At 48.5% G+C, this 27,391-nt stretch overlaps 1 protein-coding gene across 10 annotated transcripts in view; it reads right to left on the reverse strand.

Annotated features, from left to right (window-relative positions):
• GOLGA2 (golgin A2) overlaps window positions 1-27,391 on the reverse strand; it is a 410,097-nt gene that overhangs the window by 57,244 nt on the left and 325,462 nt on the right. For all 10 annotated transcript variants that reach the window (XM_085614120.1, XM_085614119.1, XM_085614117.1 and 7 more), the window contains 2 exons: window positions 23,310-23,534; window positions 1,752-1,851 (listed from right to left, as the gene is read on the reverse strand). In XM_085614120.1, the coding sequence (XP_085470246.1) occupies window positions 1,752-1,851; window positions 23,310-23,534 (325 nt within the window). The remainder of the gene's footprint in view (window positions 1-1,751; window positions 1,852-23,309; window positions 23,535-27,391) is intronic.

The raw sequence follows: 27,391 nt of genomic DNA on the forward strand, positions 1-27,391 counted from the left end.
AAAAAGATTTTGTGCTCCAGGGACTGATTAGGTGGTCGGTGTTCCGTCACCACGAGTCACATTTCAGTGACTGTAAACCAGGGACTGATTCATGGTCTAAATAGCCAATCTGCTTTAGTTGAGGACAGTTAAACAATGGGCCACTTTCAACTACTTGTCCCAAAGGAGAACCCAAAAGGCCTGCATGCTTCTAACTCAGTTTTATCAGTAGCAACATAGGTCTTTCAGCGGTGGGACATCCAAGGCAGTCCAAGGTGGCAGAATAAATAAGGAAGATGAATGGGACCAGATTGCTAATAACCCAGTAACGAGACTGCACACCAGGGGCATACTGGCCAACTGTCTCCAGGTCTCTATGGGGCTGATTTAAGATAAGAAGGGGCACCGGACAGGGACAATGCACGCTTGCCAAGCCCAATCCCTGACGGGAAGGAGTAACCCTTCGACCATGTGCTGCAATGGTCTTCCTGGGCAGCTGGGCTGCAGTGACCTTGTGGCTCCTAGGCAGTCTCAGTCTGTCCTCATGCAGCTCCTTCCTGGAAGATATTTGGCTTTTCCCCCCAGAGATCATCTCATTCCTCCTGGTAGGCAAACTGAAGCTCCTCTTTTAGACAAGTGGGTCTTGCTTCTTTGCTCAGGTCTAGCAGCAAGATGACTCCACCAGCTTTTTTTAAACTTAGACACAGTCTAAAGGAAGAAGGGCCACTGAGCAGAGGCGTCACTTCTGGTGAATACTTTCATTATATGGGCGTGCAGGTCTTCTTGGAATTCAGCACTAACAGATGAATGAGGAGCTAGCTGACGTGGCCAGTACTTCTATCCCTCTGTTGGCCAAGGCAGGAAGTCAGAGCCAACAAGGTGGGGGAGGGGGGTGTGGGGGGGGGGGGGGGGGGAGGATGCAGGCCTTGTTCTAAGGTTTTAAAACTCCTCCCCTAAAGGATCATCTTCCTACTGTCTCTGAGCAGATTGTGGCAGCTCCCGGCCCAGTATCCACACAATACCAGTTTGATCTGACTAAAGAGTGCTGTGCGCTGGACTGGAGAGTGGTCGTCAGGGGAGAAATCGCTAACACAGGAAACTAGGAGGGTTGGACAAAAGGATTGGGCAAACAGGGGAGAGGTGTGTACCCTAAACACATAAGGACTGGGCAAACAGGTCCACAGAGAAGGGCAGGAGAGTGCATACGTGCAGGTTCGGATGCGCAAGATGGACTTCACCAGCTCAGTATAAAACACCATTTTGTGAATTTCCAATGGAGCTCAGCACTAACCAGTCCAGACGTACAAATACAAGCCCACACTTAAAAGGCATCAGACCTCATACATCTAGCGGTCATATTACGGGAACGGAACAGACCTTTTAATTGGCCCAGCGGGTAGGAAGTTTCCCTATAGAGATTTAAGTAAGAAAGCCTCGGCCCTTGATGGAAAAGCCACCACTGCCAGTGAAGAAATGAACAAGGAGAGTGCCTACTCAAAAACTTCAGATGGCTATCAGACAACACATGCCAGGCAGCAAGATGGCTTAAAGAAGAAACACATGCAAAATATGATATCACCATCGAGATCCGTTCAAACAGGAGAGACTCTAGGTGACTGACGGACAAATAATACTTAAGCTGCCCTACCCTTCAAGGAAGGTCTTTAAAGTGAAGTGGACAGGAAGGTTTACACACTGCTGAGGGGGTTGGTTTGGTTCTACAGAGATGCAGATCTATCTCCTTGAACCCCTGCCCCATTTGAGTCACTCACCCTGGACTCTGTTGAACGCTCCAGTATCCAACGCTGCACTCAAGCGACTGATTTGAAATCGCAGGTCCTCATTTTCCTTGGCCATAACTCCAAGGCTCTCCTGCAAGAGAAGCACAGCACATGGTAAATCCATGATGACCGAGGCCGCGGTGACTGTGGACGGCTGCGACATTTACTGATATGTTCCCTCCCTGGAGGTGCCAAGGGGAGACTGCTGCCCCGAGGGCACCATTGTATAACCAATGTATGTCATTGCAATAGGACGACACCAACCCTTCAAGGAGCAAAACTGCAGCATAGAGAACAACAATTGTCAATCGTTTGCCACAGTGATTCTTTTTAAATAGTCTTAATACCACAATGAAGTATTGTAAGAAAAGGTTCCTTACCTGTAGCTGCATTTCTTCAGCCTTGGTATCTTGCATGGATTCGCATGCTGATGTCAGCCTGGGAACCCTCTGGAATCCACGTTAGCATGGCAGTATTTCAATACAGAAACTGACATTGCAACAAACGGAAAAACATACATAGACCACAAACGGCCAATCCACCTCATTTTATGATCTGGAGTCTAGCCAATCAGGCTCAATTATCCAATGCTCCTCAAGCTTCACCTGCCTGATTTTCATACGTTGAATCAAAGGTTTCCGTAGCCTCAAGACTGGGAAAGGGTCGGTGCTTGTGAATCTATGCACGGGATCTTTCATCGATTCATGTGCTTGAATCAGGATTACCAAAACAGCTTCATACGCGACATCAGTGGAACAAGGCTTTCCTTCATGGAAACGGTTGTGCAGGTCTGCAAGTGACACTGCTGTTTCACCGGCTGACTGGACATCCAAGCAGTAATGCTACATAAGGATGTGTGTAGAAGACCGAGCGTCTACTTTGCGTAAGTCCACTACGAGTACCCCGAGCAAAGAGTGTGGCCATGGCCACCATGTCTATTGTTGAATGTTCTCCAACAAATGTCTTGCAATTCCGTGTCTTACAGGGCGGCCAGCTTTGACATGGCAAAAGCATCACCTGATCCAATGTGATACACGCTGCTATTATAAAAGGCATAGTTTATTAGAGTATCCAAATTAAAAGAAAATACTTGGACTGTTTTATGGACTTTAGTTCTATAATATAGAACTGTATCCATCACGCGAGATTTAATGAATGAAGAGATATTCGGGCAGCTGCTGACAATTTGCGGGGAAAAAAACCTACTGATAAGTGGATATTTTATGAAGATGAAAATGTACTTTTGGTATGAATTTGGAGGAGTAAACAGTGTGTACCAGATTTTATCAAATTTTATCTAAGGTGGTTTTATGGAAAGGGTTGAATGATGCTGACACCCACTCGTGAAGGTCTAGCTAATAAAACAGCAGTTTTCCAGGAGAGCATTTGTAGAGTTGTTTTGTGTAGCAGGTCGAACAGTTCCTTAATTGTTTGACCTAGTTCTGTCTTCATTTCCCATGCTGGTGGATTCTTCCCCAAAGGATGAAAAGTGCAGAACAGACCTCTCATTACTTCTTTAACCACCCTGGAAGAGAACAAGGAAGGTGCAAGAGTTATAAGTAGCTAAATATGACGACTAGAAGTACCCTGATAGAGGGATACCTCAATCAATATTCTGCTAAATGTAGCAGATAAGGTACCACTTCATGAGGGTACATGGAAAAACGATCAGTAGTATTTGCGGAAGACAAAATGCAAAATGTCTTCCATTTTAAGGATTAGGTTTTGATAGTGGAACAAAATCCATCTGCCGGAAGAATTTTCTTGCAGTTCACTGGGATGTTCAGAAAGCCACATTTTAGGTCTGTCGCAGACAGATGCTGGGCAATGGTGTAGGACCTGCCTCAATGGTTGGATAGAAGGAACGGGACTCTTTTGAAGCAGATCGATGTTTCCATTAAGAGGTGCCAGAGGTCAGTGTACCAAAACTGCCTGGCCCGGAGTAGGGAGGACTAGTATCAGGGTACAGAGCTGTTTCATTTTCCACAATACTCTTGGTATTAGTGAAATCCGGAGGAAAAGCATATGCAAATTTCCCTGAGAAAGGAATTGAAAATGTTTTCCTGTGGAGTCTGAGTAACACCACCTGCTTGTGTAGTTTTGGAGGTTTGCATACCATTGTGTGGCACAGAGGTGTAATGATGGTTGGTTCCAGCTTTGAAATTGGAGTTCCAGATGTGTGAAGTTTAGCTCCCAGCATAGCATTCAACATCTGCGGTCTTGTTTTGTAAACCTGGATTAACCTTGTCACTCAGAATCCAATGACAGTTGTTGCGCCTCTCTCGACACCAGCTTGGACTTTATCCCTCCTTGCTTCTGGGTGTCCAGTTATCTTGGTGTGATACCAAAGTCAGGAATGCCTTTATAGCAAGACTGATCAAACATGCCTCAAATAAGTTCATGTGTCGTGTCTTCTCCAGAAGGAACCATGGGCAGCGTGTCAGCTAAAGCGGAGGAGCGTCACCCCCGCTGCCCTCAGAGCAGGAATAATATAGACACTATAATTTTGTTTTTCTGGGCTGAGTTAGGTCGGTCTGAGGTCACAGGGGGAGTAGTGGTGGGCACACTCTAAGTGCACATGACGGTTCGGCTGGCCGTCTTGGGCTGGCCAAACTGTCATGCACACTTTGCACAGGCTCCCAGTGAGAGCGCTGAAATACAGCACTCAGACCAATCACAACGCTGCACTGTAGAGTTGTGATTGGCTTAGAGAAGCCTGTGTGCTTCCTGTTTCAGTGACTCGTCGGGAAGCGAAGCTGAGGAGAGACGGCAGCCGTGAGAAGGTAAGTGGTTTTTTAAAATCGATATTTTGTGCTCCCCCCCCCCCCAACTCGCCCTGCCACCCCCGTTACCTGCGAGCTGCCACAGGAAGGAACCAAAGTTGGCTTGCAGACAGATTTTGCAGAGCTGCTGCCAAGCCATTTAAGGAAGGATCTGTAGTCAATTGAAATTATAGTATGACCCAGTAAAGCTCCAGTCTTGCACAGATGTGGTCTATGGTCACCTACCCCCACAATGCTCGTTTCATGTCCTTAGTTATCCGATGTATCCATCCCATTGGATATAAACTTGTCTCCACTACATTTTGTTTTTGCAGTTTTATATAGCGCAAACTCGACCCAAAGGTACTGGAGCGCTTTACATGAGCACCAGTTACATTACACGAGGACACATTCTTTTTTTGTAGGCACAGGGAGTTTAAGTGATTTGCCCTGAATCGCAGGATGTTGAGCCGATGCAGAGACTCAAACCCAGTTCCCCAGGTCCAAAGTCCTCTCCCATTTCTACCCCTTCAGGGGTATTATTCTGAGCCAATCCTGCTATATCAGAGGAACTGCACATAATTCTTGCAGTTACTTGATTGAATTTTCTTCTCTTTCTTGTGCAGGATCAGCCTTTGGCTGATCTGCACAAATGTTTGCATCTCAGAATAAGATTTTCTGAGCTGGCATGAGGATGGACTTCTTCCTGCTGAGACTGAGGCCCACCTCCTTCAGTAAGTTCAGATTTTCAGAAACAACCGCAGATGTTTGATGAGACAATGGAGCCTTAATGAGCCAGTTGCCGCGGTGTGGGAAGACTATCACTGATGAAGTTGGTAAGCAGCCACTGGAGCAAGGTATTTTGTGAATACTCTGTGTCGACTTGAGGCCAAAAGGCAGTGTCTTCAATTGGCAGTGATGACTACCTACCAAAAAGTATAGATATTTTTGCTTCCTTTGTTGTATCGGTAAGTGGAATGATTATGCTACTTACCAGTATGCATCTGTTCTTGGCATGTAGGGCTGCTGACATTCATATCTGTGCATAGATCGCCGCCTAGTGTTGGGTCCGGATGATTGCACATTGTGGTCCTGGAAGAGTCTTCGAAGTATCACGAGATAGGTGGCTCCTCCCCTGGACTACAGTGCGCATGGGCATCCTCTCCATCCTTAGATTGTTTTTCGCCATTGTGGCAGTGATGGAGTAGATACAGTAAGTGATGACCATGCTATACAGTAATTCTGAGTGCTGCAGCCGCTACAGGCGCCGGGGAGGAGGGTGGGCGATATGAATGTTAGCAGCCCTACATGCCAAGAACAGATGCATACTGGTAAGTAGCATAATCAGTTCGAGGCATGTGGGCTGCTGAATTCATATCTGTGCATAGAATATATAGCAGTACCTCCCCTAGCGGCGGCTACCTGTGCCAGTTGCAGCAGTCTGGAAAAGAGTTTTGAGAACAGCCTGTCCTACAGCTGCTTGCTGTCTTGAGTGTACATCTACGCAGTAGTGTTTGGTAAATGTATGTATAGTGGACCATGTGGCTGCTCTACAAATTTTGTGTAAAGGGATGTTTCCTAGGAAAGCCATGGATGCCCCTAACTTTCGTGTTGAGTGGGCTCGTGGGGGAACCGTTAATGTGCGTTTAGCTTTGTGATAGCAAATCTGAATGCATTTAACGATCCATCTGGCTATTCCTGCTTTGGAAATGGCGTTGCCTTTGTGTTGTGGAGAGAAGGCAACGAAGAGTTTAGTTTTTCTAAAATCCTTTGTCCTGTCAATATAGTACATGAGAGCCCGCTTTACATCTAGTGTATGGAGCATTCTTTCCGCGACATTTTGCGGATTTTGGAAGAAAACGGGCAGTTCGATAGTTTGATTATTGTGGAACTGTGATATGACTTTGGGCATGAACTTGGGGTTGGTGCGTAGGACAACCCTGTTTGCGTGGACCTGAATGAATGGCTCCTGAATGGTTAGTGCCTGGAGTTCACTAACTCTCCTTAAGGAAGTGATGGCAACCAGGAAAGCCACTTTCCAGGTGAGGAATTGAATCTCACATGAATGGAGAGGTTCAAAGGGCGGACCCATCAGTCTGGTGAGGACCAAATTGAGGTTCCACACCGGTGCTGGTGGGTGTCTTGGGGGAATTACTCGTTTAAGTCCTTCCAAGAAGGCTTTGATGGCAGGCACTCTGAATAAAGAGGTGCTGCCTGTTTTGTAGATAGGCTGCTATTGCTGTTAAATGGATACGTATTGAGGTGTATGCCAGATTGCATCGGTATAGGTGTAAGAGGTAGCAGATTATGTTTTGAATGGATGCGTCTAGCGGGTTAATGTCATTGTTGTTGCAGTAAATGACAAACCTCTTCCATTTAGCTGCATAGCAAGCTCTGGTAGTGGGTCTCCTGGCCTCCTTGATGATCTCCATACAGTCCGGTGGCAGGTTTAGGTAGCCAAACTCTAAGACTTCAGGAGCCAGATTGCCAGGTTCAGCTGTTGCGGATCTGGGTGCTGAATTTCGCCATGGTTCTGCGTTAAAAGTGCGGGTTTGATCTGCAGCCTTTGATGCGGCACCACGGAAAGTTCCAGAAAGGTGGTGTACCATGGCTGGCGCGCCCACGTTGGAGCAACTAGGATGAGTGTCAGTGAGTGCTGTTGCAGTTTGCGTGCCACCAGCGGTATTAATGGCGCTGGGGGAAAAGCGTACGCAAATCTGCCGGACCAGTTCATCCATATCGCATTGCCCTGCGACTGTGGATGTGGGAACCTGGCGGCAAAGCTTTGGCATTTTGCGTTTTCGTTTTTGTGGCGAATAGGTCTATCTCTGGATGACCCCACTGCTGGAAGTACGGTTGGAGTACTGATGGGTGTAGCTCCCACTCGTGCATCTGGTGGCTGTGTCTGCTGAGCAGATCCGCCATCTGGTTGTCCTTGCCGGGGAGGTGTTCCGCCATGAGGAATATGTTCCTTTGAATGGCCCACTTCCACATGCTCTGAGCCAGATGAGACAACTGTGGAGAGTGTGTTCCTCCCTGCTTCTGTATGTAGTACATGGCAGTCATGTTGTCTGTCCGGATCAACACGACTTTGTTGCACAAGTGTACTTTGAATGCCTTCATTGCCAGGAAGATTGCCATCAGTTCCAGAAGGTTGATGTGCATCTTCTTTTGTTGTGTAGTCCATAGTCCCTGCACTGTGTAATTGAGTACATGAGCTTCCCATCCTTGGAGAGACGCGTCCGCTGTCAGTGTGATTTGTGGAACAGGCTCTTGGAACGGTCGGCCATTGCAAAGGTTTTGTGGATTCCACCAATGCAGAGAGTTGTATGCCCGACCGCTCACCAACACTAGGTCTTTTAATTGCCCGTGAGCCTGATTCCATTGACGTGCCAAGCACTCCTGAAGCGGGCGCATATGTAGTCTCGCGTGTGGGACTATGAAAATGCAGGAGGCCATCATGCCTATCAACTGCATGAATACTCACGCAGGAAGGGAGTGCTGAGGTTGGAATTTGGAGATCAGCTGTTGCATGCTGTTGATTCTCACTAAAGTTGGCTGAGCTGTGGCAGCCAGAGTGTTGATCGTTGCGCCTAAGTACTGTTGTACGTGCGCAGGTTGGAGACTTGATTTTGGGTAATTTAGTGAGAATCCCAGACCGTGAAGAAGGTGAATGGTGTGGGACATGTGGGTCATTGTTGTGCTGACTTGGCCTGAACTAGCCAGTCGTCCAGATAAGGGAAGACGTGAATGTTTTGTCTTCGCAGATGCGCGGCCACTGTTGCCAGGCACTTGGTAAAGACCTTGGGTGCTGTTGTTACTCCGAAGGGGAGAACTTTGAACTGATAGTGATTCCCTTAAATAGTGAACCTGAGGTATTTCCTGTGTGAAGGGTGTATGGGTATGTGGAAGTATGCATCCTTCAGGTCTAGCGTAGCTAGGAAATCCCCCTGACTGAGTAGTGGGAGAACCTGCTGGAGGGTGAGCATATGGAAATGCTCCGATAGTATATATAGGTTTAGGGGTCGCAGGTCTAGGATAGGTCTGAGCGAGCCGTCCTTTTTTGGGATTAAGAAGTACAGAGAGTACACCCCTGTGCCCTGCTGGTCGATGGGCACTACTTCTATTGCCCCTTTTGCGAGCATAGCAAGCACTTCTTGCTGGAGTAAATCTAAGTGTTCGGCTGACATAGGACGGTGCTTTGGTGGTATGTTGGGTGGAGTGGAAGTTAGTTCTAGACAGTACCCATGTTGGATGATGTCCCTGACCCAGCTGTCCGTGGTGATGTTCTTCCATGCGGACGGGAACAGCTGGAGTCGTCCCCCGACAGGTGTTATGTGGTCGGGGGGTAAGGAGAGGGTGTCACTGTTTGTTTTTAGGAGAGGACCTGGTGTTGCCATAGCCACGTCCCCTGCCTTTGGTGCTGGATCCACGATATCCACCCCTGTTGTTTTTGTCATAGGTGCTTTGTGCGCCACTTTTAGTATACTGCTGTTGTGACCCCTGACCCCTTGTTGTGCCTCTATTTCCAGTGCGACGAAAGGAGCCACTACGAAATTGCTGCGTTTGCAGAGCCCCCATTGATTTCGCAGTGTCAGTGTCTTTCTTTATCTTTTCTAGGGTAGTGTCAACGTCTGGGCCGAATAAGAATTCTGTGTTAACTGGTAAGTTCAGAATATTGTTTTGGATCTCGGGTTTGAAGCCGGAAATTCTTAAACAGGCATGACGTCTTAGCATGACGCTTGTGTTTATTGCCCTAGCCGCTGTGTCAGCTGCGTCAAGGGCGCATTTTATGGATGCATTAGTGAGGAGTTGTCCTTCTCTAATGAGTAGCTCCGCGGACTCCTTATACTCATCTGGTAGATGTTGGAGCAGTGACTCCAGCGTGTCGTAATGTGACCTGTCATAACGTGCCAGGAGTGCCTGTGTATTGGCAATGCGCAGGATGTTCGCTGCTTGCGCTGCAATGCGTTTGCCCGATGTTTCTAGTACTTTTGACTCCTTGTCTGGGGGAGGAGCATCACCAGTCGTTTGTGAGTGGGCTCTCTTGCGAGCATTGGCAACCACCATGGAGTCTAACGGCAATTGACCCCTAATGTATTTAGGGTCACCGGGTGCAGGCTTGTATTTTTTTTCAATCCTAGGATTTAACACCCGGGCTCTTGTGGTGTCCTTGAAAAGGTCTTTAGCAGGTTTGAGAACCCCTTTTAACATGGGCAGGGTTTTGACAGTTCTTTCTGAAGATGCGAAAGTGTCAAGCAGGAAGTCTTCCTCAATGGCATCAGAATGGAGTTCCACCCCATGATGAGCAGCAGCCCGCTCGATGAGGGCATTAAATGCAGCTGTGTCCTCGGTAGGAGACGTTTTTACGTTATAGAGTTGCGCATCTTGAGTATGAGGCGCGACACTTTGGTCTGTGGGGTCATCCCATGCCTGATCCGGGTCTTGTAGGTGCTCATCAGGATCTACGTCCCCAGGGTAGATGGAATCTTCCCCGCCATAGTCCTGTATTGCGTCTGATTCGGAGGGGGTAGGAGAAAAGGACTGCGGATCTGGATGGAAGTGTTGGAAGTGTTCTTGGAGCACTGGTTCCTGCTCCGCCGGCAGTTTGCGTTTAAGAGGAATTTTGTAGGGCTCCTCTTCCCTAACTGGCGTTATCTTGCGCTTGTGGAGCATTAACCTGCCAGTGGCGGCGTCGATAAATTGTGGCCCCGAAGACTCTTGTTCTGTAAGGCCAGAGGTGGTGGACTGTGTGTGGAGGACACGTGTCCGAATTTGAAATAGTTTCGGTGCCGATGCCGGTGGCAGCCCAAACGTAATGTTGGAGGGCTCAGAGTGCACTTTACAGGGTTTGGGTGTGTCGGGACCCGAGATAGAGTGGAGGGTTGCCCGGTCACGGATGCGTTGTAAAGATGCGGAGACCTGCTGCACAGTGAACGCAGATGGTGGTTTGATGGGCCCCTTAGTAGTAGACGTCGAGGCCAGCCCCGACTTTTTTGTAGGAAGGGGGTCACTGGCCTGAAGGGATGTATCGACAGTCGACGTAGTCGAGGACTTAGTCGGCGCCGGTGCGCTAGGCGTTGTCGTAGCCGGGGCAGCCATCTTGACTGCGGAGGTTATGGCCTTCGGTGTCGGCGCCGAAGGTCTCGGTGCCTTGCGGTGCCCGAGGGCGTGCCTTTTCTGGGTGTCAACCGTATCCGCTGCGGTGAGCTCGGCGCCGAAGTCTCTTTGTACGCGGTCGGAGCCGACGACTCTTTTCGGCGTCGGAGCAGTGGCTGGTTTTGACGCCTTCGATCCGACCACCACCAGTTTCACTTTTGTTTTTGAAGGGACTGGAGCGATGGATGGTTTTGGGTTTAACAACCCGGTCGTCTTCGGTAATAGTGGCTCTTGCAGAGTGTTCGAGGCTGGACCGGAAGGTGGGGCCGAGGAACCATGTGTTTGATCTTGGGTAAGGCCCGAAGGCGATCCCTCGACCGGAGCCTGATGACGACGTACAGTTTTGGCCTCCGTTTCGACGGATTGGCCTAGCTCTTCGGGAGAGCTGTCTTCTTCGGCCCCGTAGGCCTCGTCGAAGTCTCCTACCTCATCGACGGTTTCTTCACGTCGAAAGATCAGTTAGTCGTCGTCGTCCGTTCGGGAATCGTGTTCTGAAGCGGGGCTAGAGACTACTTCTTCCACGCTCTCGGCGTCCTCGTCCTCGGTGCTGAATATGTTGGTGGGAGCAGGCGCTGCTTGCTGCGCCTCCAGCCTCGCTGCCCGTCGGTTCCGCAGAGACTTCTAAGATCGGAACCGTGCACAGGCCATGCATTTCGATTCGTCGTGATCCGGCGAGAGACATTTATTACAGACGGGGTGGACGTCAATAGGAGGGTACTTCGCGTGGCATAACGGACACCTCTTGAATGGAGTCCTCGATTCCATCGTCGATCGAACTTCGAAGTTCGGACCAAACTGGTCTGAAGTTGGAAGAAGGTGCGGAGCACTAAAGCTAGTAGTCGACACCGAACGGTAACTATACCGACGAAAACTAAAGGCCTTTTGGCCTAAAACTAAGTATTCCTAAGTTGAGCTAAGATAGTCACATCCGAACCCAATGGCGGAAAAAAACAATCTAAGGATGGAGAGGATGCCCATGCGCACTGTAGTCCAGGGGAGGAGCCACCTATCTCGTGATACTTCGAAGACTCTTCCAGGACAACAATGTGCATTCATCCGGACCCAACACTAGGCGGCGATCTATGCACAGATATGAATTCAGCAGCCCACATGCCTCGAACATATGCATTACCGTGATCGCCTGATAGAAAACAGTATTTTAGGTTTATTAACTAAGACATCCATTAGTGAAATTAAACAGAAAGTTGTTTTATTTAAAAAAAAAAAAAATTATGCAGTGAGATCTAGAATGGGCATCCACTCTCTGCTGTTCTTGCCAATGGAAAAAAATCCTGAGTTGTGAGAAAGTGCCATCTTTCTTGCATGGTATGCCCCCACTTTTTGCCGAATTGCTGAATGTACTTTGACTGAGTGTGCCCTGGACTCCTGCCAATCAGGTGCCCAGGGCCTATGTTCCTTCCCCAAAAACCTCAAACCCAAATTGGCAAACCCTGGCCACATGTCAGCCCCTGGTAAATGGTACCCTAGGTACCCAGGGCCCTGTGACCAGGGAAGGCCTCTAAGGGCTACAGCACACATTGTGCCACCCTTAGAGGCCCTGTACCCTAACACACACACACACACACACACACACACACACACACACACACACACACACACACACACACACACACACACACACACACACACACACACACACACACACACACACACACACACACACACACACACTGCCCTTGCAGGCTGAGTGGCTGGTTACAAGACAAAACAGAGTCGACATGGCACACATCCCTGGGTGCCATGCCCACCACCTTCACTGCCCTGGCATACATCAGCCACCCCTCTAGCTGGGTGCCCTGTGCCAGTGGTGTGGGCACAGGAGCATGAGCCCTGTGCCGCTACAGTACCCAGGTCCATTCCTGGGCACTGTAAGTGCAGTGCTGCCATTTAAGAGTACATGGTGCTGAGAGCTAGTCAAACACAAACTCCACAGCACCATAAAGGCAACACTGAAGACTGAGAAGTCTGGTATCAAACTTTTCAGTACATTAAACCCGCACTGATGCCAGTGTGGGATTTAATGTACATAGCACCACAGAGGGCATCTTAGAGATGCCCCCTTAAACCTAACCTACAATCCACGTCTGGTCTGGGAGGCTGTCTAGGCTGCCACCCAGCAGACATGTTGCTGGACCCCTGGGAAGGAGAGTCCCCGCTCTCCTGGGTCTGCAACAATGCACATCATGGGCGAGGTGCTAAATCTCCTCCCCCAGGATGGGCATGGGGAAGCTTCAAAGGCATGCCGCCTCTGTGAGCTTCCCCAGGCCCCTGCAACCCCCCACTCTGGCGGGAGGCTTGGACGGAAACCCCAAATAAGGACAGGGGATGTGCCAGCCTGCCAACCCCACCCCTCAGGTGGGGGAGGCGAGGTGAAGCACATCTCCGGGCTCTTGCCATCTTGAAGATGGGAAGCCCTGCCCAATCAGGACTAGGCTCCTGCCCCCCTCCCACAAGAGAGAGGCAGGATAGGGGGTGTACTCACCCCAGGACAGGGACCCATTGGCCCCTGCCCTTCACCTACCTGTAACACCCCTAAATCTAGTATTTAGGGGCACCCTGAACCTTCCTTCCCCAGATTCCAGATTCCAAACTACAAAGAAGAGCAAGAAGAAAGAAGACCTGCCCTGCAGCTGCTAAAAAGAGGAAGACACCAACTGCTTTGGCCCTAGCCCTACCGGCCTGTCGACCCTCGAACCTGCTCCTGCTCCAACCCGGCATCTCTTGTGGCCAGGAACCTCACAAACCCCGGAGGACCTGGCTACCTTTTTGTTCTAAGCCCCTGGGACTCCCATGAATAGAGGCTCTACTCAAAACCTACCTCTAATCCCTGGCAGCAGCCCGGAACCGCAAACCCAGCACACTCTGCACCAGCCAAGCCTGGCCAGTGCCGGAGTGAACAAAGACCCCGAGGACGACCCCAAGGCGACTGTGACCCCGAGTCCGGCACCCAAGGACCTCCCTCGACACTCCTGAAGAAGCCTGCAGCCTCAGAACCAGGTGCCCCCCTACCGCGATCAACAGAGGGTAAGATTTCCCGACACCAAAAAAGGCCCCCATGCACGCGGCACCCCGCGGCCCCCTGTGTCCAATCCCGGGGTACCTACCTATACTCCAAATACCCAACTTACCTCTCGAAGTGGTGGTGGCACCTGAAGAGTCCTCGTCCCCGAGCTTGCAGTCTTTTTCTAAACCGGAGATTTCCCATTGAAATCAATTGAGCGCCCGAAGGCTCAAAAGCACTCTGCACCCAGCCGCCCAAGTGGCCCTGGCAGTGAAAACTCTACACCTATCTACTTCCCCACTTGCCCTGAGTAAGTGACCAGGAGCCCAGCTCCCACAGCCGCGTGGCTTGCCAGTCAGCAGCCACCAACCGAGGCCCCCCCCCATCCCTCATAGGATAACATTGGGCCTAACTCTCTCTGCACCCGGCCGCCCTAGAGCCACTGAGGGTGAACCAACTGTACCTACCTGACCCTGGGGGACCCCTGAGTCTATGCCTAGAACCTCAACTCTGCCAGTCGAGTACTTACCCTTAAACCGATAACTCTATTTTCCTCATAGGGTAACATTGACTGGCTTTTTCCTGAAATTTCTTCTAAGTGTGGACTTTTCAAATCTTAAAATATTCACCAAAAATCAGCCGAGTAACGAAAACGAAATTACTCACCTGCTCTTAGGTGAGCTCCCAGTGCTGGATCTTGGTGCCCAGCACTGACTCTGAAAAATACTTACAACTGTACTTACCCTTAACCCAATTTTCTTCCATAGGAAACGATTGACTGTTTTTCTGTGAAATTTCTTCTAAGTGTCGATTTCTGCAATCTTTAAATATTCTTCAAAAATCGTATAATATCTGAAAATGTAATTACTTACCTGTTTTGGATAAAGGTCCCAGTACTGAGTCTAGGCACCCAGTACTGGATTACAAAAGTAACGAGAACATACTGTATCTGCAACTCGAATTTGTTTCCAAAGGGAATCATTGACTGTTTTCTTTGAAATATTTTCTAAGTGTCAACTTTTAAATAGCTACATTTTGTTTAAAAATCATCACAGTAATTAAGTCGACTTTCATCACTTGATTCTAAGTACTGACCCAGGACTGAATCTAGGATTCAGTCCTGGAATTCCAAAAGCAATCCTAAAAGTAATCTGTTGCAAATAACTTGAAATTTCCATTGAGCTCAATGCATTGTTGTGTTTAAAATAGAGTTGCCTATTGCAACCACTTGTAACTGTTTACAAAAGTCAATTGCATATTGCAAAAGTATTTATATAAAAGCATCTCATTCTGAGAAAGTATATTTTAAATCCAATTGTTGGTTCTAAAATAAAACAAGCATATATTTTTTATATATAAACCTTTGGCCTAGAGTTCAGTTATTGAGTGTGTGAGACCATTTGCTGACTGTGTGTGTACAACACATGCTTTACACTGTCCTCTGATACTGCCTTACTGCTCGACCAAGCTACCACTTCAGAGAGTAAGGTTATATCTAACTTTAGCCTCTGTCAAACCCTTGGGGACTGTGGACTCTGTACACCCTGTACTTATTAAGTAACAGTATATACAGAACCACTTTCTCACAGGTGTGATGTGGCTGTAGCGCGGGATATCGAAGATCAGGCAAGCAGAGACGTTCTGTATGCGTTGTAGTCGTTTCAGGAGTTTGGCAGAGGCTCCTGCGTAGAGGGCGTTTCCGTAGTCCAGCCTTCTGCTGACGAGGGCCTAGGTGACTGTTCTTCTTGTTTTAGTGGTGATCCACCTGTAGATCTTGCGGAGCATGCGGAGGGTGTTGAAGCAGGAGGATGAGACGGCGTTGACTTGCTTGGTCATGGAGTGTGTTGAGTCGAGGATAAACCCCAGATTGCGTGCGTGGTCGGTGGGTGTCGGTGCTGCTCCCAGTGTGGACGGCCACCAGGAGTCATCCAAGGCTGAGGGGGTGGAGCCGAGGATGAGGACCACTGTCTTGTTCGAGTTCAGCTTCAGATGGCTGTTCTTCATCCACACGGTGACGGCTTTCATTCCTTCCTTGTGGTTGGTTTTGGCGGTGAGTAGGTCCTTGGTGAGGGAGAGGATCTGCTGGGTGTCGTCGACGTAGGAGAGGATGTTGAGGTCGTGCAGTCGGGCGACGTGGGCGAGTGGTGCCATGTAGACGTTGAACACTGTCGGGCTGAGGGATGATCCTTGGGGTACGCCGCAGATGATCTCGGAGGCTTCGGAGCGGAAGGCGGACGCTCTAGGTTCTACCGGAGAGGAAGGAGGTGGTCCATTCCAGGGCCTTGTTTCGGATACCTGCGTTGTGGAGGCGTGTGCGTAGGGTGTGGTGGCAGACGGTGTCGAAGGCGGCTGATAGGTCCAGGAGGATGAGGGCCGCGGTTTCGTTGTTGTCCAGCAGGGCCCTGATGTCATAGGTATGAGGGTCTGTGTGAGCCGGATATCTCGACGGGATGCCAATACTTAGTTACTGTGGCGGTCCCTTTAAAGCAGTTACATGTCTGTACAGGCGACTTACACACACGACGCTCCCTACCCTGACTAAAATCCATAGAGAATGGGAAGCAGTCTTGGGCAGGCCTATAGCAGATAAGGAATGGGGGATACTGGTGGAGAGGGGGTGGAAAAGTACTAGAAACGCAAGGTTTCAACTGATGAACTTTTATGTGCTCCACAGAGCCTACCTGACAAGCTCAATCAATATTTTAATATGCAAACTGCAGCCTACCCACGATGTCATACAATAGGAGCTGAGTTTTTGCATATGTTCTGGAGCTGCCCGAAAATAGGGGACTTCTGGGTGGAGGTAACCTCCATACTGGCGGAAGTGACTGAGAAGAAGGAAATCGGGAATACCCCGGAATATTGTCTATTGCACTGGTTTCCCCATACTGCTAAAAACAAGGTAACGAGTAAGTTCCAAGACCTTGGATTAGTTTTAGCTAAGAGAGACATTACTAGAAACTGGAAATTAAGTACTGACACTAGTTTCTCTAGATGGAAGAGGGAGTGCATTAAGTGGGCTGAATGTGAAAACACTGTCAGATTGAGACTAGCTAAACGAACGGGAAGCAAGAAATCGTTGGAAGTAGCTAGATCATGGACAGCATTGTTTGATATACTTAAAAATCCAAATGTTGTGGGTGGGAGCGACCAAGAAGACGGCCAGGATAGGGCTGTCTGATTTCCTTGTGTTGAGCCTACTGAGTGAATTGACCCCAGGTTAGATAAAATCCCCCGAGCCGAGAAGGACTCCTCTGAGCGTATGTTAGCGACCCTCAAAGTTAAAGTTATATGGCCTAGCAATCGACTTGGCAGGTACATGACTAAAGAGACACGCCTTGGTGGGAGGGGAGGGTGGGGGGTGAAGTTGGGGTAAGGTTTAGAAAATAGGTCTGAGACATCTGATTTATGGCTTGTAATTTCACATGTAATTTTGATATTATTTACGTAATAGCTGTACTGGAAATGGGGGATACGACATTGGCCGGTAAGTACTTACTTCTGGCAAAATCACTAAGAGAACAACATGTTTACACAATGCTTTGGAAATATCAAGATGGGAAAGATATTGTATTATTGTATGACTATATTGCTTACTTGAAAAGTAATAAAAGGAAAATGCTACTTACCAGTATGCATCTGTGCTTGGCATGTAGAGCTGCAGAGATTCAAACTCTGTGCATAGATCGCCATCTGGTGTTGGGCTCAGATGCTTGCACCTTTTTATTGTCTTGGAAGAAATCTTTTGTAGTCACAAGATAGGTGACTCCTCCCTTGGATGATAGTGCGCATGGGCATCGACTCCATCCTCAGATTGTTTATCGCCATGAATGGAAATGATGGAGTTTGTAAGAAACAGAAAGAGGTCCATGATGAGAATGTATCTCAGTAAGATAACACTGGAACAGATACAGGTTCCGGGGAGGTGGGTGGGCGTGTGAATCTCTGCAGCTCTACATGCCAGGAACAGATGCATATTGGTAAGTAGCATTTTCCGTTCGAGGCATACGAGCTGCAGAATTCACACTGTGCATAGACTGTACAGCAGTGTCTCCCCTAGCGATGGTCGCCTGTATCAGTTGCAGTGGTTTGAAAAAGTATCTTAGGAACAGCTTGTCCTACAGAAGCTTGTTGCTTTTCCTGCACATCTACACAATAGTGTTTGGTGAAGGTGTGTGTTGTAGACCATGTTGCTGCCTTACAAATGTCTTCTAGGGGAATGTTCCCCAAGAATGCCATGGAAGCCCCTAGTTTGCGTGTTGAATGCGCTCTAGGGGGAATTGTTAACGTACGTTTTGCTTTATGATAGCATATTTGAATACATTTTACTATCCACCTGGCAATTCCAGCTTTGGAAATAGGATTGCCTTTTTGAGGTGGAGAGAAAGCTACAATCAGTTGCTTTGTTTTACGAAAGGTTTTAGTCCTGTCTGTGTAGTAAAGTAAAGCTCTTGACATTGAGTGTGTGAAGAGCTCTATCCGCCACGGAGGAAAAATACTGGTAACTCTACTGATTGATTAAGGTGGAAAGCAGAGATTACTTTGGGAAGGAATTTTGGATGTGTCCTAAGAAACACCTTGTTACGATGTATTTGTAAGAATGGTTCTTGTATGGTTAAAGCCTGGATCTCACTCACTCTCCTGAGAGAGGTGATTGTGACAAGGAAAGCTACTTTCCATGTAAGGAATTGTAATTTGCATTTGTGAAAAGGCGAAAATGGGGGACCCATGAGTCTAGTAAGAACAATGTTTAGGTTCCACACTGGAGAGGGTGGCAGTCTGGGTGGAATTATCCTTTTAAAGCCTTCCATAAAGGCTTTGATAGCGGGTACTTCAAACAATGACAAATGTTGTCTGTTTTGTAGGCAGGCGGCAAGGGCAGCCAGATGTAATCTTATTGATGAGTATGCCAGATTGCATCTTTGTAGATGTAGCAAATAGCAGATAATGTTTTGAATTGAAGCATCCAATGGGTCAATTTTGTTATTATTGCAGTAAATGACAAATCTCTTCCATTTAGCTGCATAGCAAGCTCTAGTAGTGGGGCGTCTGGCTTCTTTAATAATGTTCATACAGTCCGGTGGGAGGTTAAGGTAACCGAACTCTAGGACTTCAGGAGCCAGATCGCCAGATTCAGTTGACCTGGGTCGGGGTGCCTTATCTCTCCATGGTTCTGTATTAGCAGCTTTGAGGAGAGACGTAATTTTTGGTGTGGAACTACTGAGAGTTCGAGTAGTGTTGTGAACCACGGTTGCCGTGCCCATGTTGGAGCAACTAAGATCATCTTGAGAGACTGCTGCCTGAACTTGCGTACTACTAGTGGAATGAGCGGGAGAGGCGGAAAAGCGTACGCAAATCTGCCTGACCAGTTCATCCATATCGCATTGCCCTTGGACAACCGGTGTGGGAACCTGGCAGCGATGGTTGGGCATTTCGCGTTTGCATGTGTGGCGAACAGATCTATGTCTGGTTGGCCCCACATCTGGAAGAAGAGTTGAAGAACTTGCGGATGAAGTTCCCATTCGTGTATCTGTTGAGTCTGAAGACTTAACAGATCCGCCATCTGATTGTTCACCCCTGGAAGATGTTCTGCTAGCAGATATATGTTTTGTGGACTGGCCCATCTCCATATGCTTTGCGCTACGTGAGACAGCTGCAAAGAATGTTTTTCTCCTTGTTTCTGTATGTAATACATTGCTGTCATATTGTCTGTGCTGACTAGGATAGCTTTGTTGAGGAGATGTGTTTGGAATGACTTAAATGCTAGAAAAATTGCAAGTAATTCTAGGTAATTGATGTGGAACAGTTTTTGTTGAGTGTTCCACCTGCCCTGAATCGTGTGGTTTAGGAGATGGGCTCCCCAGCCGGTGAGTGATGCATCTGCTGTTAGCACTATCTGTGGAACCGGTTCTAGGAACGGCTGCCCTCTGGAAAGGTTTTGTGTGTTCCACCACTGCAGAGAGTGATGTGTGCGGCTGTCCACCAACACTAGATCTATAAGTTGACCTTGAGCCTGGTTCCACTGACGTGCTTAGCATTCCTGTAAAGGGCGCATCTGAAGTCTTGCGTGAGGTACAATGAAAATGCAAGAGGCCATCATTCCTATGAGCTGCATAAACACTCATGCTGGGAGAGACTGTTGGGGCTGAAACTTGGAGATGAGGGTTTGCATGCTGGCTATCCTTGCTGGATTGGGGTATGCTAGAGCTTTGGAAGTGTCTATTGTGGCTCCTAGATACTAATGTATGTAGGAGGGTTGAAGGTGTAACTTGGTGAACACACTGGTTGTATGACTTGGCTTTTATCAGCCAGTCGTCTACGTATGGAAATACATGGATTTGTTGCCTTCTAAAGTGCGCCACTACTACTGCAAGGCACTTTGGGAACACCCTGGGTGCTGTGGTCACCCCAAATGGAAGGACTTTGAACTGATAGTGCTGGCCGTCCACTGTGAACCTTCGGTATTTCCTGTGAGCAGGGTGTATGGGAATATGGAAGTGGGCGTCCTTGAGATCTAGTGTGGCGAGGAAGTCGCCTTGTTGAAGCAGTGGAAGCACCTGTTGGAGAGTGATCATATGAAAATGATCCGACTGTATGTAGAGATTGAGGGGTCTGAGGTCCAATATTGGCCTTAGGGTACCGTCTTTTAGGGGGATTAGGAAATACAGAAAGTAAACTCCTGTTCCTTGATGTTGTAGGGGGACTGGTTCTATTGCATGCTTTTGAAGCAGCGAAAGAACTTCCTGTTTGAGGAGTGTCAGATGTTCCGTGGACATTGGACGCTGCTTGGGTGGTATGTTGGGTGGAGTTGCTGTAAGTTCCAGGCAGTAACCATACTGGATAATTTGTCTTACCCACTTGTCTGTAGTGATGGAATTGCAGACAGGTAGGAACTGTGAGAGTCTCCCTCCGACCGGAGTGGAATGGTCTGGAGGGAAGTCACTGCGTATTAGCGGGAGAGGCGCGAGTGTTGATGTTACCTCGGCCACTTCCTTTGTTGTTATTTCCCCTGTATCCACCTCTAAAATATCCCCTGTTGGGGGATCTTTGCGTGGGGTTCTTGTAGGAGGAAGAAGCAGTGTCTGCACTGATGTTTGTGGATGCGCCTCTATAGAAGGAGCGTCGAAAGGAACCTCGTGTGGATGGAGACTAATGCTCCCATGGATTTAGCAGTCTCCGTGTGCTTTTGGCTGTATCCACAGCTGGTCCGAGAAGTTGTTCATGATTGAACGGGTGATTGAGGACAGTTGTTTGTACTTCCTGTTTGAAGACAGAGATGCGCAACCAGGCATGTCTTCTTAGTAACACACTAGTGTTAATGGACCTAGAGGCGGTGTCTGCTGCATCAAGGGCGCACTGGATTGATGCATTAGTTATTAATTTGCCCTCTTGAATCAAATCATTGACCTTGGTCTTATATTGATGAGGCAAATGCTGCAATAGGGTATCTAGCTGGTCGTAATGAGCCCCATCATACCTGGCAAGTAATGCCTGCGCATTGGCTATCCTCCAGTGATTAGCTGCTTGGGCAGCAACTCGTTTGCCCGAAGCATCTAATAATTTGGACTCTTTGTCCGGAGGTGGAGCATCACTGGAGGTCTGAGAGTTGGCACGTTTTCTAGCGGTCACCACTAGAGAATCTAAAGGAAGTTGTCTCTTGATGTAGGTGGGATCAATGGGAGCGGGTTTATATTTTTTGTCAATTTTGGGATTGAGAATTCTAGCCCTTATAGGATCTTTGAATATGTCTCGGGCGTGTTTAATGATGCCGTTTAACATTGGTAAGGTTTGTACAGTCTTTTGTGACTGTGCAAAGGTGTCTATCAGGAAGTCCTCCTCTGTGGGGTCCGAATGCATTTGAACACCATGGTACTGGGCAGCTCTGTCTATAAGCTGACTAAAACCAATATTGGCATCTGGGGGAAGATGGCTTTGTTGGGCATGCATCAGGATCAGGAAGGTCTGGAGGATCTACTGGGTTATCATAATCATCCCAATCGTCCTGTGGTACATCGGTGTCATCATCAGGGTAAGTGAAAGGGTCATGGTTCCCTTCCCCACCCCCTAAAATATCATCCTGTGGTGGTGGTAAGTATGGTGGAATTATGGGAGAATTTGGAGGAGAGAAAGGCTTAGTTGGAAGAACAGGAGAATATGGGCGTAAAGGTGAAGTGGCACAGTCTCTTTTCTTTACAGGCACCTCAGGGATGTGTGCGGTGTCCAATTTCCTCTTCTTGTGTGGAACATTGACCACATGTCCTGTTATGGGGTCCACTTTTAGAGTTTTTTTGCTTCGGATCGATGGGATCCGGTCGAAAAAGTTAATCTCCGGTAGTCTCTTTGGGCGCTGATTTTTTCGGGTCCGAGCGGGGTTTAGATTTCTGCTCTGGAGCCTTCAAAGGGGTTTTTGGATCCTTCGGCTTCGATGTCGAGTCGGAAATCTTTTGCGGTTCCAAATGTTTTGGTTTTAGATCCGAGGCCTTTTCCTTTGGTGCCTAGGTGCTCGGTGCCAATGGCTTTTTGGAGACTGCAGGAGTAAAATGCGCTTCCGGCTTTGGTGACGATGGCGGCGATCATGGATAGTCTTTTTGGATGGAAAGGAGGCACAGGCCTGGCAATTATTCTCCTCGTGCTTGGACGAGAGACAGAGGTTACAGACCTTGTGTTGGTCGCTGTGTGGGAATTTAGCTCTAGACTGGGGGCATTTTTTAAATGGAGTCATTTCTATTAGCCATATGCCCGAATGGTGTCGATAGGCCCAGCGGCCCGCGTCGAAGACTGGAATCGGGTATTTGAGGTCGCGTTGAAGAACACACGAACGAAAATACGTTGAGTTTTTTGATGGTTTGCGCGTCGAGAAGTTTTGGATAATACAGTACCGAACCGGAGCACAGAAGTTACATCCGAACCCGATAGCAGAAAAAGACAATCTGTGGATGGAGTCGATGCCCATGCGCACTATCGTCCAAGGGAGGAGTCACCTATCTCGTGACTACAAAAGATTTCTTCCAAGACAACAAGGTGCAAGCATCCGAGCCCAACACCAGATGGAGATCTATGCACAGAGTGTGGATTCTGCAGCTCATATGCCTCGAACATCTGTTTACAAAAAGAAATAATCAGTAGCTAGAAAATAAAACAAAAGCATAAAACAGTAAAATAGATTTAAAATTCCCCCCTGCCCACTAATATACTCCCCCAGTAAACTAATTGAAATCTTGTGTACATATAAAAAATATGCAATATCCTATGTTATGCACTGCTCTTATGTTTTTTACCCTATAACCATCCATTGGTGAAGAAAAGGATAATACAGCAATTACCTTGGTAACAGGTCTGCATACCTGTCTGCCACCTACAACCTAATGTATACTACATTTGTTCTATGAACAGTGTTTATGGTTTAAATGCTTCATTCATGTGCCAATATAACTCCGTACAGTCAGGCAAGTAACAGATGAGACAGGGTGTGAAATGTTGATCGTTCTAGTTACACAGCATGCCTTCAAACAAACAATAAACCACTGCTCCTGAAGAAATCACATGCTCTAGGAAGGCTCCAGTCTATTTCTGCATGGCGGTAAGTCTGCAAATCGATCGCATTACCTGAGTTTGTCGAAGCTCCTTTAAGTGCATCTCAGCACTCACTTTGCCCTGCACCTCATCGTGCTGCAGGCGGTCCATGAGCTGCACCTGTAGCAGATACTGCCGCTGAAGCTCCTCCTTCTCTGTGGCCAGGGTCTGGTATACAGTTGTATACTGCTGCAGGTGTCGGTAATACTCATCACGCTGCTCCTGTAGGCTCTGCGCCTCCTGTGCTTTCGTGCCTAACTGAATAAGACATAGACAATCATGCCGTTATTAGTGAGTGAGGACATGCCTTCCGCAATCCTTTCCTACTTAAAACCCCTCCCCCCACCCACCATCGTACACACATCCCTTCAAACCCCATTCCAAATACTCTATCACCTGACTCCATCCTCCACATCCACCCATCTCCCGTGCGCCCCTTCAGCGCCTGCCCAGCTCCTTCAGCACCTCTGGCATAGTCTCTACATCCCCCTTCTCAGGCACCCCTTTATACGATGTCCAACACATGCACCCCTTCAGCGCCTGTCCAGCACCTTCAGCTCCTCTAGCACACTCTCTGTAAGACGCTGGCTGTGTATGTAGTAGACCACTAGATGGTTATACCGTGCATAAAGTCCAGAGATTCCCCCAGAAGTGTACAGGGCTCAATTCAAACCCAAAGTGCTTTATGTGGTAAAGGGAGCAACCAGCCTTAGGCCTAACACAGAGGAGTGCAAGACAATTATTGTACATACCAATAACTGACAACTCAAAAAGGAGATTCACTCCAATTTTATAAAAATAAAGCTTTGTTTGAGTTTTATTTTAAGACCAAGATTTTTGCAAAAAAATATGTTTTTCAGGAAAAATACTTAAAAGTCGACACTTCATGAAATTTTCAAAAAGTTCAATGTTAACCTACGGAGGAAAACAAAGCTGTATCACAGGTAAGTACCCAACTTACAGTTCATCTTCGGGTTTAAGGTCAGCAGAAGGCAAGGTTCAGGTAAGCACAAAGTCTTCACCACCAGTGGCACAGGGGCAGCTGGGTGCAGAGGTCAAATTCGGAGATAGGCCCAATGTGTTTAAATGGAGGAGACTGGGCATGCTTGAAGCCACGCTGCTTGCAGATAAGTAAATCGGTTGCCGGGCCAAGCTTCGGTGGTTAGAGCAAGCACAAGTGGGGGGGAGGGGCGGGGGGGGGGGGGCACAAGGCAGCACCAAACATACACCACCAGTGCCACAGAGGCAGCCGGGTGCAGGGTGCAAATACAGCATTGGGCGCCCAATGCTTTTCAATGGAGAACATGGATTTGAAGACAGGCTGCAGGCGATGATCTGGAGGCTACATGCGGGAGACTAGCGACAGTAGAGGTAAGGGGAGATGCTGTAGGGACACCATCGGTTGAGCTCCCCAAGGCCCAGGGCCTTTGGGTGCAGGGGTGTCCTTTGACGTTGGGTTTTCTTCTCAGGGCGGGTCGAGGGGAGCCTTTGGATCCACACTGTAGGCATCATCGTGGAGTCCAGGAGGGGTCAGCCAACGATGGACTTGGACTCAGGATCGCTGGGCCACCTGGACACAAGTCGGAGGTGTCGGGTACAGAGTGGTTAAGGAGCAAAGATCCGGGGGGCACCAGAGTCCTTGGTGGTGTTTTCCTAGTGGACAGAGCTGCTGTCCTCGGGAGTTCTTGTCTTCTTGGAGGCAGGCAGGCAGTCTTCTCAGGGTTTGTGGAGGTTGCTGATTGCTGGACAGATGTTGTTTCTTTGTAGGATTTTCAAGGGCTGCAGACAGGCCAGTGGGGCTGGAAGTGAGTAGGCGTCTTTAGTCTTCTTATGCACAGCGTCTTCTTCATACTTTTTCTTCTTAAGTCGGCAGGAACTAGTTTCAGGGTCTGAGGCAGCCCTCTAAATACTAAACTTAGGGGCATTACAGGGGAGTAGCAGGTAGGGGTGAATGGGTCCCTTACCTGGGGTGACTACACCCACTATTATGTCACCCTCCTGTGATTGGTGAAGTCCCCCTATCTTCAAGATGGTGGGGACTGAAAGGTGTACTTCAACGCGCCTCCTTCACCTTAAGGGTGGAGTTGGCAGAGGTTGGCACACCTGTTCTTCCTAGGTGTTTCTGCCCATTTTCACGCCCAAAATAGGGGTATAAACGGGGGCTGCCATCTGCTGCTAGCAGCAGAGGCTGGGAGGGTGGGTGCATTACAAAGTCGGCATGCCTTTGAAGCTTCCATTTGGAGCACTGTGTCCATCTTGGGGGACGTGGCGGTGTGACTCCTGCGCACAGGGTGTGCTTTGTTTCTGGTCCCAGAGAGCAGAGGCTCTTGACCCAGGGGTCAACAAACATGTCTGGTGGTGGCAGGCTGCCTAAAGCCAGCCTGTGACCACACCAGAGCTGGTAGGTTTTCAGGGGGCATCTCGGATTACATGTTTCAATCCCACACTAGCATCAGGGTGGGTTTATTGAGAGGAGTAGTTTGGTACCAAACACTCCTGGGTTCAGAGAAGCCATCATGGTGCTGGGAACTTGAGTTGTCAAGTTTCCAGCCCAATGTTCTCTCTATGGCTTCCCTGGCACTTACAATACCTAAAAACGGACTTACAAATTGTGGGGGCATATCTGTTCATGCAGATATGCCCACACCTGTGGTATAGTGCACCCTGCCATAGAGCTGTAGGGACTGCTAGAGGGGTGACTTACCTATACCTTGGGCAGTGCTGGTCGGCATGGCACACAGGCCGTGTGCTATGTCAACTTTGCCGTTTTGTCAGCACCAGACTATGCATGCTGCAGTTGCACAGGGACTTACAGAGGGCCTGAAGGGACAATTGTGGAATAGTTTTAGGGAAGAAGCACTGGCACAGGGGACCAGGTTGACAGGGACCCTGTGCACTAAAATCGAAACCACATCAATTTCCAGGAAAAAGGTGGGGGGCTAACCATGTCAAAGGAGGCACTTTCTCACACACTCCATCCCTCTTCTCAGGCACCCCTTTATACGATGTCAACCACATCCCTTGCACCCCTTCAGCGCCTGTCATCTCCTTCAGCATCTGTCATACTCTCTCCATCCCCCTTTTCAGGCACCACTTTATGCAATGTCCAACACTTCCCACCAAAGCCCTTCAGCGCTTGCCCAGGTCCTTTATACCTACTAATCTCCCGCTCGTCCACCTCACACGCACCCCTTTGTACCCTATCAACTCCATTTCTCACCTACTGTTCGTCGCCACATACACTATCTCACACACTCCATCCAACTGCTGAAGCACCTCCTTCCAACTCCCCATCCACCTCCCAGTCACCCATTCAAAATCCATTCAATTTTTAGCTGCCCTCTTCCCAAACCCACCCACTGTTCTTCACTATGCAACACTCTATCACCAACCACTGACTACCCTCTGCCACTTCAAAACTCGTGCAATTCCCAATTTTCTCCTTGACCATCTCCTGCCCTTCTCCTTCAAAGCCTATACACCCCCTCTACCACCAGCTGTGCATGTAGAGCTTCAAATCCTGCAAACACGAGTTAAATCCTTTACCACTTTCACACCTTGAACCACCCAAGACCCTCAAAGATTATCTTCCAATGCACCTCTTCGAAAGGGGTCAATACTCTCTATTATCTACTGCCCTCCCCATCCACCACCCCATACATCAAATACATGCAAAACATGTATTACAAAAGCATTTGCCATCCATTCTCCTTAAACCCTATTCAGTTCCTTGACCATCTACGGTCCCCCATCAAGCAGCATCCATTCCTACTTCATTCTTCGCGTCCACCACCAACCATACGTTCCATGAAATTTGACAAATTCCTCAACAGCTTTTGTACATTCGTCAGGCACCTCGCCACCTCTTGCAAACCCATTACTGCTTGCTTTGAGCACCATCACCCCCACACTTCTTCATAACCCTCACTATCCTCCGCTACCTACAGCCATTGCCAATCCATCACCTTCCATGCAGGACTTCAAACTCAGCCACACACCATCAATAACTGCTGCTCTCCCACAGCCATGACCCATTGCCCGTAATCCATAAGCCATGTCTGTCAATGTCTTGGGTCAGTCCCATACGACACACATTCTGCTGACCTGCTACGCCA

The sequence above is a fragment of the Triturus cristatus genome, chromosome 1_2 (assembly GCF_964204655.1).
Source record: "Triturus cristatus chromosome 1_2, aTriCri1.1, whole genome shotgun sequence".
Classification (NCBI taxonomy): domain Eukaryota; kingdom Metazoa; phylum Chordata; class Amphibia; order Caudata; family Salamandridae; genus Triturus; species Triturus cristatus.